The 12,538-nt window shown below is 40.8% G+C and overlaps 1 protein-coding gene across 1 annotated transcript; it reads right to left on the reverse strand.

Moving 5' to 3' along the window:
• Positions 1–7,790: 7,790 nt before the first annotated feature.
• Positions 7,791–12,408, reverse strand: il10ra (interleukin 10 receptor, alpha). The gene is made up of 7 exons (XM_084558907.1): positions 12,183–12,408; positions 11,358–11,478; positions 10,941–11,110; positions 10,704–10,849; positions 10,421–10,592; positions 10,146–10,264; positions 7,791–10,030 (listed from the first exon to the last, which is right to left on the reverse strand). The coding sequence occupies exons 1-7, from the start codon at positions 12,244–12,246 to the stop codon at positions 9,110–9,112; spliced, it is 1,713 nt and encodes a 570-aa protein (XP_084415033.1). The 5' UTR covers positions 12,247–12,408; the 3' UTR covers positions 7,791–9,109.
• Between the last annotated feature and the right edge of the window lie 130 nt (positions 12,409–12,538).

Raw genomic sequence — 12,538 nt, forward strand, 5'->3', positions numbered from 1 at the left:
CCTGTTACAACATCCTAAATGTTTGGCTAACGGGCTGCAAACAAAGGTCCTGTGATACAAGTCTCTCGTCACTTTCCTTTAGGAATACTTATTTAACGGTGGTATCATGTCACAACATATTTGACTAAAGGGTTTACAGTATAAGGAAGTAGCCTGCCTGTGCAGTCTGCCCAGAAGTGTGAAATATACCAGTCAATATGCAACCTAAGTAGCTAGTAGCACTGCAACAACTGTGAGTCATGACAGTGATAGATGATATCATCCTAGATAGAGGGCCTTGCAGCCTGCTGACCTATTACTGCTTTGATCACTGTAAATGGGATCAGTGACACTTCTCAGCAAGATGTGGCGGTGAGATTATGTTTTTTTTTTTTTTTTTTTTTTACGGGAAATTTGTAAAAACGTACTACCAAGAAGCCCAAAAAAATTCCTGAAAATAATCTTTCTTCATTTACTGTCACTGCTCATCTCATGAAAAGATAGACTCACAGCTACACACTGCATTTGAGCAGTCGTGGTTCAGTGGTCAGAAATCCAGAAACACATTTTAGAGCTTTTATTAGACGCACTTTCATAACCTTCATCAACATCATAGAACAACTTTGTCGCTATTTAAAAATTTGTTACATATACAAATTGCTGGAATTTTTACCACCTCATACACTGTTTGGGCCAAAAAAAAAAGTCGCCAAAGATTCTCAATGGGGTTAAGGTCTGGACTCTGTGGTGGCCAATCCATGTGTGAAAATAATGTCTCATGCTCCCTGAACCACTCTTTCACAATTTGAGCCCGATGAATCCTGGCATTGTCATCTTGGAATATGCCCGTGCCATCAGGGAAGAAAAAATCCATTGATGGAATAACCTGATCATTTAGTATATTCAGGTAGTCAGCTGACCTCATTATTTGGGCACATAATGTTGCTGAACCTAGACCTGACCAACTGCAGCAACCCCAGATCATAGCACTGCCCCCACAGGCTTGTACAGCAGGCACTAGGCATTTCATCTGACTGTCTTCTTACCCTGATGCACCCATCATTTTGGAACAGGGTAAATCTGGACTCATCAGACCACATGACCTTCTTCTATTGCTCCCGAGTCCAATCTTTATGCTCCCTAGCAAAATGAAGCCTCTTTTTCCAGTTAGCCTCACTGATTAGTGGTTTTCTTAAGGCTACACAGCTGTTCAGTCCCAATCCCTTGAGTTCCCTTCACATTGTACCTGTGGAAATGCTCTTACTTTCACTATTAAACATAGCCCTGATGTTTAATCTATATGTTGTTCTAATGTTGTTTTTCTTTGATTTGAGTTCACCAAATGTTTAAGTGATCGCCGATCACGATCAATCAGGATTTTTTTCCGACCACATTTCATCCTCAAAGACAATGGTTCCCCAGTTTTTAATAATGCGTTGGACAGTTCTTAACCCAGTTTTAGTAGTTTCTTCAATCTCCTTAGATGTTTTCTCTGCTTGATGCATGCCAATGATTTGACCCTTCTCAAACAGACTAACATCTTCCCCACGACCACAGGATGTGTCTATTGACGTGGTTGTTTAAGAAATGAGAAGCTACTCATTGCATCAGTTGGGGTTAAATAACTTGTTATGACCTTTTTTTGTCCAGGCAGTGTATTTTCTTCCTTTTTCTGTGCAGTGCGTGAAGTTGCGCTGGAAATACAACTCCACACTGATATGTATAGTCTATTTTCCAGCACAAACAAAAAGTGAACTTCCAGCAAAACTGTGTTATGTAAAGGCTGTGAGAATTGTTGTCTACTTATGTAACTAAGGTCAGTGGAAGAAAAGTATATTGTAGCCTAAGTTTTCCAAAACATGTTACGACTGCCTGCACATAAAGTTGGACAAACTCTCTGTAAAGTCATCCATATGATACGAAGAGCGGGTTTGAAGCTTGGTGCGGTGGTTCTGGACATCGCCATCTTGGCAGTGCCCTGAGTCCGCCTTACTCCAGCTAACCCAAAAATAGACAAGAAGTTGAGTGTAAGTGGATCTGAGGAGGGTTTGTGATGCCTGGGCAGAAAGCTAGCAACCTGTGAGGGTGCAACTGAGTGATAAGTTTCTTCCTTTTCTTTTTTATTTGGAGATGCAACAAAAACTTTTCGCAGTTACTTAAACCTGCTCCATCTTCTTTGCTAAAGTTGCTCCCCACTTTAGCTCTGGCAAACCAGTGATTGTTGGATGATGTCAAACGTCTCACTACTGTTAAGTTCAGGCCTCTCTGAAGGCAGAGAGGCCTGAACTTAACAGATGTTCACTGATATAAAAGTCCTGCACTGCTGAGTCGGCAAGTGCATACTGAGGAACTTGAGTTCGTCCTAAAGTTCAGATTCATGCGGGGGCGTCAGAGGCGCCTTCCTTTTAGTCTGTAAGCCGTATTTAACTCAACAAGAACTCAGTCAGGTTTATCAGAGATCGAGTCTCTTCTGTGCAGTTGGTTTGCTAAAACGGGGACTCGCTGTGCAGCCTTAAAGAAATGTGGCTCATGTCATGTGGTTTGACTCGTAACGTCAGAGTTTGAAACACGCGCACAGTTCACATAACAGGAAACTTGCCAACCCTCGGAACTGATAATGTCGTGGAGAGGTGACACGTGTAATTCTTAAACTCTGATAAGTCGGTAGCGATTGTTAGATATGTGTGCGTTAGATGTATTTATTTTATTTACTTTCTTAAATGGTACATCACCTGAATTTGTTAGACCAGCCACTGGTTTTAATGCTCTCATTATGTGCTACCGTGAAAACATGTGGTAGATCCTATCAAACCCAGGCATAAACAGAATAAAGAGAAAACTTTTATTTTGTTGAACGGCGAGAATACTTTTTATATTTTGATCCAAAATATATCGTTGGTTATAAGTAATTCCACAGTTGTTCAGTGACGCAGAATTGTAAAAACCCAGGTAACCCACAAACGCAACAGCGAGATACTTATCACCCTATTGTCGAGGATTGTTTATGGAAATTATTTGTGACTTTTTACAATAACTCGAAAACATTTGCTGCCAATATATACTGGAGTGTGAGTCAGTGTGAAAAGCACCGGAGCATATTTTGACTCAGAGGTTTTGGTATCCTTTCTTATCTTTACTCACTTTTGTTTCATCTTGTGTTTTTTCCTGCGGTGATGAAGAGCTGCCTAGTAAATTTCCTCTGGCCTCTTTTTGGATGGGAGCTGCCTTTCTTACCTTGATACAGCTCTGTTTAATCCATCCCTTCAGCTTTATTGACAAGTCGTTTGTTCAGCTTGTCTCAGTGACTTCATAGGGGGCTTCTCTGACCTTTCTTTAACTTCCCTATTTTCTGCTGTTTTCTGCTCATCTAGGGTACTCATCTTTGTCTTTCAGTTTGAATCTCCACACTGCTTCGGTTTCTTCTTTTCTGGTTAGTGTGGTCTGTTTATTAGTTTAATTGTTTTGATCACATATTCACAAAGATTTTGGGTAAACCCTATGTTACTCTCTGTCTTGATCTGCAACAGGTGTGATAACAGCAGTCATCCAGCAGGAGTCCCAGTGCACCACTTTTATCAGGTGTTATTCCCTAGATCCCGGTTAATAATCTCTTAGGATAGAAAAGAGAGATTGTGCAGCTTTGCTGTAAAAATGTTGGGGAAAGGACATATTCTTAGTAAATGTCACGTCGTACATATTTGAAGCTTTATTTCCAAGACGGTCGCCCCGAGATTCCGCAAGATCACAGTGTCAAAGCTTTTCAGGTTTTATTCACATTTCCTGCCTGACCTCGGTCAAACGAATTGGGGAATGACCTCCGTGAAGGTTTACAGCTGCTCACAGTACCAGAGTTTTAAAAGCTACTCGTGATGTGAGAGCAACGTGGCGTCAGAGCTTATTTTAGCATTTGTTAAAGAAGACAGGCGGGACAGGGAAAGAAGATGGACTGGTTTAGAAGAATGAACGGTATGAGGACACAGACTGACAGACACGGGCAAATAAGGAAGACGAGAAAGCACTCTGCTTTTGGTTCTTCACAGGCAAGAAAAAGTCATTTAATAAAGACTGATAAGTGACAGAGCTCAACACCAGACGGACAGGAGATAACAACAGTCATCCTGACCATAGTCAGCTATGGGGAATGGTGGTAAGTGACTTTCAGTCTAGATGTTTAATTTCACTTCTGTTGACAGGTCATCTGACGCACAGATGTACATTCCGCCATAATGTTAGCTTTATAACTATGCTGGTCAGAATATTTAGATATAATAGTTTAGGTTAGTTTCATTATAATGTGTTGCTGGGTTGCTGTTTCACATGGTACTTTCTGTTTGTCCGTTGTGTTTTAAATTGCAAGCTGTGTTCACTGGCAATTCAGAACTTTTAAAATGTCTTCACTGTTTCTGCGCTTTGGGGGACGAAGGCAGCCGAGGCCGCCTGCGAAAAGATTGTTCCCACTGCATGAGTAGTGTTTTTACTTCAAGGATTCTACCAAGTGAAGAGTTCTTTCTTCTACAGCATCTGCTTAGGAAGAGAGAAAAGATTCTCATATTTCTGTCTGTTAAACTCGGTCTCTCTACAGAGGCAACACTAATGAGGGCACGTTCAGCATCTTTCCCAGAAATTGATTTTTCAATCCAGTTTCATGAGAGGGAATATTCATTCATAATTAACACACACACATATATATATATATAGATCCAATTAGGCTTAGGTAGCCAGAGAGACTGTTCTACTTCGTAATAATTTATGTCAGAAATACTACATGTAGAATTCAAACAGAATGTTTTTTTCATGATGCTTGTATATTGTCTTTTAAATGCTTATTTGAGATATGCTGATCCACAGCCCTTAGAACCTCTCTATATTTGTATTTGCAGGAAGCACAGTAAACTCAACAACAGTCGGGGTCCTTGTGGGCTTTGGGATTTTGGCAGTCCTCTTTACCATTGGCATTGTGCAATTCTGCTGCAAGTACAAATGCAAAAAGTGTAAAAAGTGCTGCAAGAAAAAGGGTGAGTGGTGCTTTGATTGTCTATTCATCCACACCGAGACAGTTTGGTTTTTATTTTCATAGCTTTTATATATATCCCTCCTGCTTTCATACCAAAAGTCCAACTGTAACATCACTCTGACTGGGTTAATATGAATGTGAATACTCGTGGACTGTGGGGTCTAAGTTTCATTTCTGCACTATATGCTACACAAATTACGTTTCCCTCCTTCATGGTGAACACAGACATGTCAAATCTGTCTGAGAATAGACATCTTTTAATCTTGTGAAAATGGCATGCACCTGGTTACACGGTTGACTGCGCACAACAGCAAGAAATACAGTATGGACACGCATATTTATTGTAACTCTTATTGTTCTGCAGAGCCGTCGGTGAAAGACAAAGTGCTAACGTAAGTAGATTCATGTACACTGGTATTTCAAATGTGGCTGTGCAAGTTTGATTTCCTTTTCTGTAATGCTTTTGTGGGTAAGCTCAACGTGTTTGATTTTACATTCTGCAGTAAGGTCGGTTTGAAGAAGACGCCCCCTCCCTTCTCGATCAGCGGCGTCATAAAATAACACAATGGTGGCAGTTGATTCGTGCAACCACCGCGATGGAAGGCACGCCTCTGGTCTATCACTTTCCTTTGCACCTCGCACCCTGTTTTTAGGCACGTATGCTGTCTGCTTCTACTTGTATTTTGCTGCTCTGAATCATTGTTAATGCTTAAACCTGATGGTCAAGGCTGTGTATATTTGCATGTCTGTGTAATTGAAATAAAAGTCAAATATTAGTAAGTGTAATAAAATATTTCCAATCAGTTTCGCTTCTCGTCAGTTTTTAATGTGTCATGAGAACCTGACAAAATGCTGCGGAGTCCCGTGATACAGTGTTCAGTACCACACTCCACAGAGAAGGAAACCGCAGCAAAAGGCGGATCAGTTTTCTTGTAAGCTGCAGGTGGCTTCCCTCCTATATTCACATAATACCTGTCGGATACTTTCGATGGTTGGCGGAACATGTCTCATTGTTTTTCCTATTATTAAACTAAAACATGTTTGTGTCTCTGTAAGTGAAGTTTTTTTTTTAAGATATGAGTTGCATACATTGGGGCGAAGAAAGGTCACCTTGTGTGTTTTCTTCAAAACAGTCATAATGTAGTTGTGTAAAGGACAAAAATAAAATTGAGTGGCTTATTTCCCGACTGAAATAGTTTCAATTGATTTGAATCGCCTCTATGTGTTGCCGCGCAGCACAGAAACATAAATGTCAGATCCAGTCATATTTTTGGTTCTATTTACTAGAAATACAATGGTACAGCACTTTCTTATGTCTGGCTGTACATGTTGCCTAGTTGTGAATGTCCACAAAACATCAGTTGACTTGTTTAATCTTAAATAAACTAAGATCCTGCCCCTCAAAAAGTACTGTGCGCATTAGTAATCACTGCAAACATTTACACATCTGCAACATGCTTCAGATGCATCTATTTTTAGTCAAATGATTTCTGTGCTGTGATGATTTGCACTGCCTTAAAATATGTTATGTAAATGCTCAAAATCTGCATTTACTCTGTCAGTGATCATTTGATATGCATGAATTATAATGCCGTTCCACAGACTGAGTTTTGAGACCAGATGACAAGGCACAAACTATAAATGTGTGCTGTCTTCAAAATAGCACACATTTATTTTATGTCAGTCTACTGTATTTTAAATAAGAGGAATTGACAGTTACTTAATTGAAGATATTAAAAAAAAACTGTCTGAAAGAGTTGCATTATCAGCAGCAGCAGGCCGGCATATAAGGCAAAACTTATCTCAGACTGCTGATGAACCCCTGATTAATTTTGACTCCCAGTGCAACGTTAATGTTGGCTTTACGTAACTGTGACGCACAGACCTCTTCAAAACTGCGCCTGGCCCGTTTTATTTATGAACATGGGACGTGTCTGTGTTTAGATTGTTTCTCTGAATGTGATTAAAAGTGCAGACTGTGGTGATCTAGCAGTGGCTCGAATTGAGTGACTGAATAAACAAACTCTGTTAAATTTCGTCATCTCTAAAGGGTCTTGGGCTCCCGACGTGGCATCACGTGGTATAACACTGTAGTTAGAGACATTATAGTTCAGTTTCTTTGTATTGGAATTGTATGGCGTACTTAACAATAGCGCATGTATTAGATGGTGGCTTCAGTTTCCCATGTGAAAGGGCTGCCTGACAGCGATATAAAGAAGTGATATTATAAATATAGCATATATTTAAAGTGATATTGTTTTTTTTTTTTTTAAAGGTGGGTAATGTTGTAGGTGGTAGAAATATGCTATGCTCCATAGCAGTGCATTGGTTGTCAATAAGTACCCCACTATAGCTCCACTTCGAAGACACTGAACTATCCCTCTAGCGCAGAAGTATTCATCTAGCTTTGGCACGACAAACAACCTGTTATGATGCCAAGACTAAACTACTATACTGTGTGGATGACTGCACCCTTTAGGGACTCCAAACGCCGCACATTCAGTTGCTTTGTGGTGATGTGTTATTGCAAAAAAACTACCATTTGTGTTGGCGATAGCAAATTTGTTTGGAAACTCACAATATCAACTAACGTGGGTTCTAATTTGTTAATTTTGTGGCCATGGTTTGCAGAGGCCCCTGCATCAAAATCAAACATAGAAAGGTATTATTAAATCACAGGTAGGGCTGGACTTGAGTGTTGGTGTACATTGTACAGAAGACCGAATGTGAGAGGACCCCAGTGACTCTTAACATGTTAATGAAGCCTTAAGCATAACAGTTAAAAAGGCCAACTATATATCATGTGATTATCATGGAGATGTACCGCAAAGCATGTGACTTTTTTTTTTTTTTTATCAACCTTTAGGATTACCCTAAAATTGTCTCACTTCCCCTCTACTTCATGCTGCACGTGAAGAAACAGGTCACATGATTTTCTTGCTACTGTAACTGTTGTTTAAAAATTCAGCACTTGCGATGATATTTGTTCTCTATTCAGTGTGACACGGGACTTTTTGAAACTGAGTGGAAGCCCGAAAGTATTTCTTTCCTAGTTTAGAAGCTTTGACCCCGCAGCGCTGGTTCCGGTACACAATTTGCATACGGGGATCCCACGTACAGCTTCGAGGTGTGTAATGTTTATGTTCCAGTAGGTATCACTTTGTTGTCTCAGGGTTTTCCTTACATTTGCCTCTGTCATGGTTTCGCAAATCAATTTTGTGTCATCTGTTTACTAGTTGGGAATTTTTTTTTTTGCCCAAATGACCTTTAGAGACCAGTCCAAGGAGACATTTCTTTTTAATCACGTGTAAAATAGCATATATATGCAAGACACAATAAATAAAAAGCATTTTTCATCACGTCAAATAAATAGTTACAACAGGGAAGCGGCTAAGAGGAAGGTCTGTGGTTCAGTCGATTGCAGAGTCAGAGGCCAATAAAAGGAGTCAAAAGCTGAAAGCCCTGCGGATAAAAACTGCTGCATTTCTTCTTAAATATGCCTTGTTTTACACAACGTAATGTCGCACACATTTGTGGAGTGATAACAGGTAAGATAACTGAAAGCATTGTAGATAGGTGGGTTTGTAAAAACAGTGCCGAGGAAAAAAGTCTTCACCACGTTTCAGAGTATGCAACTGCCAAAAGTTGATAATGAAGGTGTCAGGTATGTCGGCAGAGGTGAAATCATAAAATGTCCAAAAGCACGTAACTGTTAAACTGTCTCTCTTCAGCGCATCCCACGCAAGTTTCACTTCCGGCATACTTCATTCTAGTCAGTTGTAAATACACCCAGTGACACAGGGTAAAATAACGACTTTACTGTATATTCTCTCTCTCTCTCTAGGCCCCTGAGACGCCAAGCAACAGCTATTAGCCAGCAGCTGCATGCTCTAACCTCGACTTCCGGCCTGTGTTCAACAACAGCCTGCTGTTTGCTCAGTTTGTCATCACGGTTTACCTCCCTTTTTTGCTGCTGCAGATATCTGACACAAGAGCATTTCAACACATAGTGGTGCTTCTACTTGATGTTTCAATATGAGTGTCATGTCATAAAGGAATGCGCGTTGCTCCACCACATCCGCGATAATGATTTTATAAATAGTGTTCTGAGGTGTGTCATTCAGTTTCCAGCTGTACGTCATACAGCGAGAGAGATACGTTGTTCATATTGAAGTCCTGTCCGCACTTCCCAAGATGCAGCGGTGACAGAGATGTCAGCAGAGGAAACGTGTCCCCTAGTTGTATAAATGTTGATTCGAAATCGTCCATTGCGACAGTGTCAGTTTGTGAGTTTGTGGCATAGCCTGGGATGGTAACCCCGCCTTTGTAAGAGTCCACCATGTCGCATTTTTCGCCGAGGAGTCCGTTTTCAATACACACAGATCTGTATTGTTTGATAACCTCATTTCCATAGTGGCCTTGTTTATGACACCAAGAACACTGACCTGCTCCTGAACAGATACACGACTGAGGCATAGCTCTGTATCCTGTGACCACTTCAGCCAAAACTGTGTCCGGAAGTATCTCTTTGAAAGTGTCATCATCACAAGCTTGAGTCTGCACAGCTGGAGGACTCTGGCTGCGATAGTTACCTCCAGCAACAGTCTCTTTCAGAGGCCCACTGTCTTGTCCCTCCAGGTTCAAGGAAGACGTATCAAGGTGGCAGCTCATGCCCACACCGCTGTCTTCCCGTTTCCTACCTGTATCAGTTTCAGTCCTGTCATCCTGTAGGGGGTAATCGGTTTGACTGCTGGTGGAGCTCTCCGATCCTCCCATGCTTCCACATCCACTGTCCTCTTGTCTCGATGGAGGACTTCTTCCATTGCTCGAACCAGAGTCAATGCTGACTCCACTGTCCATGCTGGTCCTCCTGTCCTCCTCTTCATTGTCCTTTATTACTGTAACATGGGTCACTGGGTCTTTGACGCAGTCTGTCACTGGTGTTCTGTAACTGGAAAGGAACCATCCTTTGTCAGTGACCACCTCGATTGTCCCATCTCCAACAGAAAGTGGAAGCCAGCCACTTGCAGGGGATTTCTGGGGTGAGACAAGAGAAAACAAAGGAACACAATGAGGTTTTGTTTCCAAACAGCTGGCGCAAATTTATGTGTTGCTGCAATGTTCACAGATTTCTATATCTGAATGTACTTACCAGTGCAGCAGGAGTTTTCACAGGGTGTTTCAGGTAACACAGGAGGATGGTTGCCATAATAGCAATGACACCCAGCACGCCCAGAGTTGACAAGGACGAAACAGCTATTACGTACCACTCTGAAAAGAGAGAAATCACCAGGAATTTAATAGGTGTGAAAGTACACAATGAGTAACACATCTAATTATTAATTGGAATAAATTTCTTAGGTTATGTTAGGTTTGATGCTGCCAACTATTGCCTGTGCATGATCAGTGCTGAAATGTTTTTCTTACCTCTCTCTGGTAGCAGCAGACACTGTTTGGTGGACACACTGCTGACTGAGAGAGCTGCAATGCTTTCTACCCTGATGCTGACGCAATACTCGGTCCCCCAGTGGAGAGAGGCGAAAACCTTCTCAGCCTGCTGATCCTCTCCCCCATCATCGGTCAGGTATGCTGTGTTGTTCTGTACGGTAACAACAATAGGAAGGTGATTTATCTGTTACTGATTTTGCCCAGAGTGTGTGTGCTCATTTACATTATTTCTCATATTCTGCCTAACATCTAATAAACCCACCTTACTGTTGTCTCCTCTGTCTTCCAGGAAGATAGTATACTTGATCCCATAAGGGAAAATTTTTTTCAGAATGGGTTTTGGGTGAACATTCACTGTTACAGTGGTGGAAGTAGCCCGCAGAGTGAAGGAGGGAGGCTGCAATTTACCTGAAGAACAAAATGATGAGAAACCATTATTTACCCAACCTGTTGTTTGAACCACGATACACTCAAATACCAAACTGACAATTTTACTCACTTTCATTTGGGAGAAACTTCTTGGCTATCCACTGGGACACATCATCTCCATCCACCAGCTGAACTCTGACCTTGTAGACACTGATGTATTCATGTATAAATCCACTAAGGTCACAGTAGGTTTGTGTGATCCCCGTGCAGCCAGCTATCATCGCCCATTCACCATTGTACCTGAGGACAGAAATCAACACCAGTTACCAAAGGGAAGGAGTATAGTCACTGAATAATATGAAGTAAAATAATAAAAAGCAATTGCAAGACTTAATAAATCTAATCTATAGATAATTAAAATCAATCAGTAAAAAAAAATAATAAGAGTGAAGAGGAAAACAAATGTATGCAGATAAGAGCTGAAGAAAATAAGAGAGGGGAAATTTGAATTGCAAAATATAGGAACTGCAGGTTTTACAGGACGTACTTTGCCATTTCCACATTGTACTTGGAATTTGAGGGGGCATCTGCAGGTTGTTTCCAGAGTACAGTCACCTCCCCATCTACAATATTCACCTCCAGGCCCTTAGGTGGAGGGACCTTCACGCCTGTCACAGAAAAAAAGGGAAAAAAAAAAAAAAAAGAACAGGGAAATGATGAGAAATCACTACAACATGATCATTTGAATTTCTCCAAATGTAATTCACAATTTTATATTACACGGTGAGAGAGAGGACACTTGGTAGAGGTTTGATTTTAGCTTAAAGTGTTTTTATTTATTTATTTATTTTTTAAGGAAGGCTTAACGATGTGCCTTCAGTTTAATCGCACAGTATGCGGTCAGATGTAAAGGGGAAGTCTACCACATGACGAAAAGGGACGGTAAACATGACAATCGTTTATGGGTAGGCTACTGTGATCTCAGACTGACTGTGGGTTTTTTGTGGCATGCACGGAGTTTTTCCTATTTCCTCCAATTGTAGCGCACTTGCTGGAGTGAGACGAATATGGGTAATAAACGTTCTCCAAAGTGATCTTTTCTCTCCCATAAACCTACAAGTCAGAGATCATATCGCTAACTGCGGGCTAGAATAAAAATGGATTACATCACAACAGATCGTCATACAATTTCGTCATATAGTTTCCTCATGACGTTCAATACTTAACTTCAAATGTTGATCAACAGTAGTAATAGTGATGAATGAATTAGTAAAAATATATATATATGTTAAATTATTTTAAACACAAGATGAAACAGTGTTTTTAAGATGAAAACAACCATAAATAAAGTATAATAAAAGTTGTGAATTACCTGATACATGACTTATGTAGAAAATTACGAAGACGAGAACTGCCAGTTTGCTTTTTAAATCCATTTCTGGTGTCTTTAAAACAAAGTCTCTTAATCCAAGCCTCAGTGTAGGACCATCCTCCTTTCAGGTCAACTCTGTGTAACGGTACAGAGTAAGTAGTGGTGAAGCAGCTGTGCTCCAGCTGACACTCCGGTTTCTGTTCATCCGCCTAAGTAATACGGAGAAGGCCACTGGTCTTTCTCAACTGACTCTATTTACATAAACGTCCCCAAATACCTTCCCCTCCAGCTCAACACCCCACCCAGCGAGATGATGAGTTTCCTGTTGTGCCTACATCAGTGACGCTGTAGCTGCG

This window comes from Chelon labrosus (genome assembly GCF_963514085.1).
Source record: "Chelon labrosus genome assembly, chromosome: 13".
Lineage (NCBI taxonomy): Eukaryota > Metazoa > Chordata > Actinopteri > Mugiliformes > Mugilidae > Chelon > Chelon labrosus.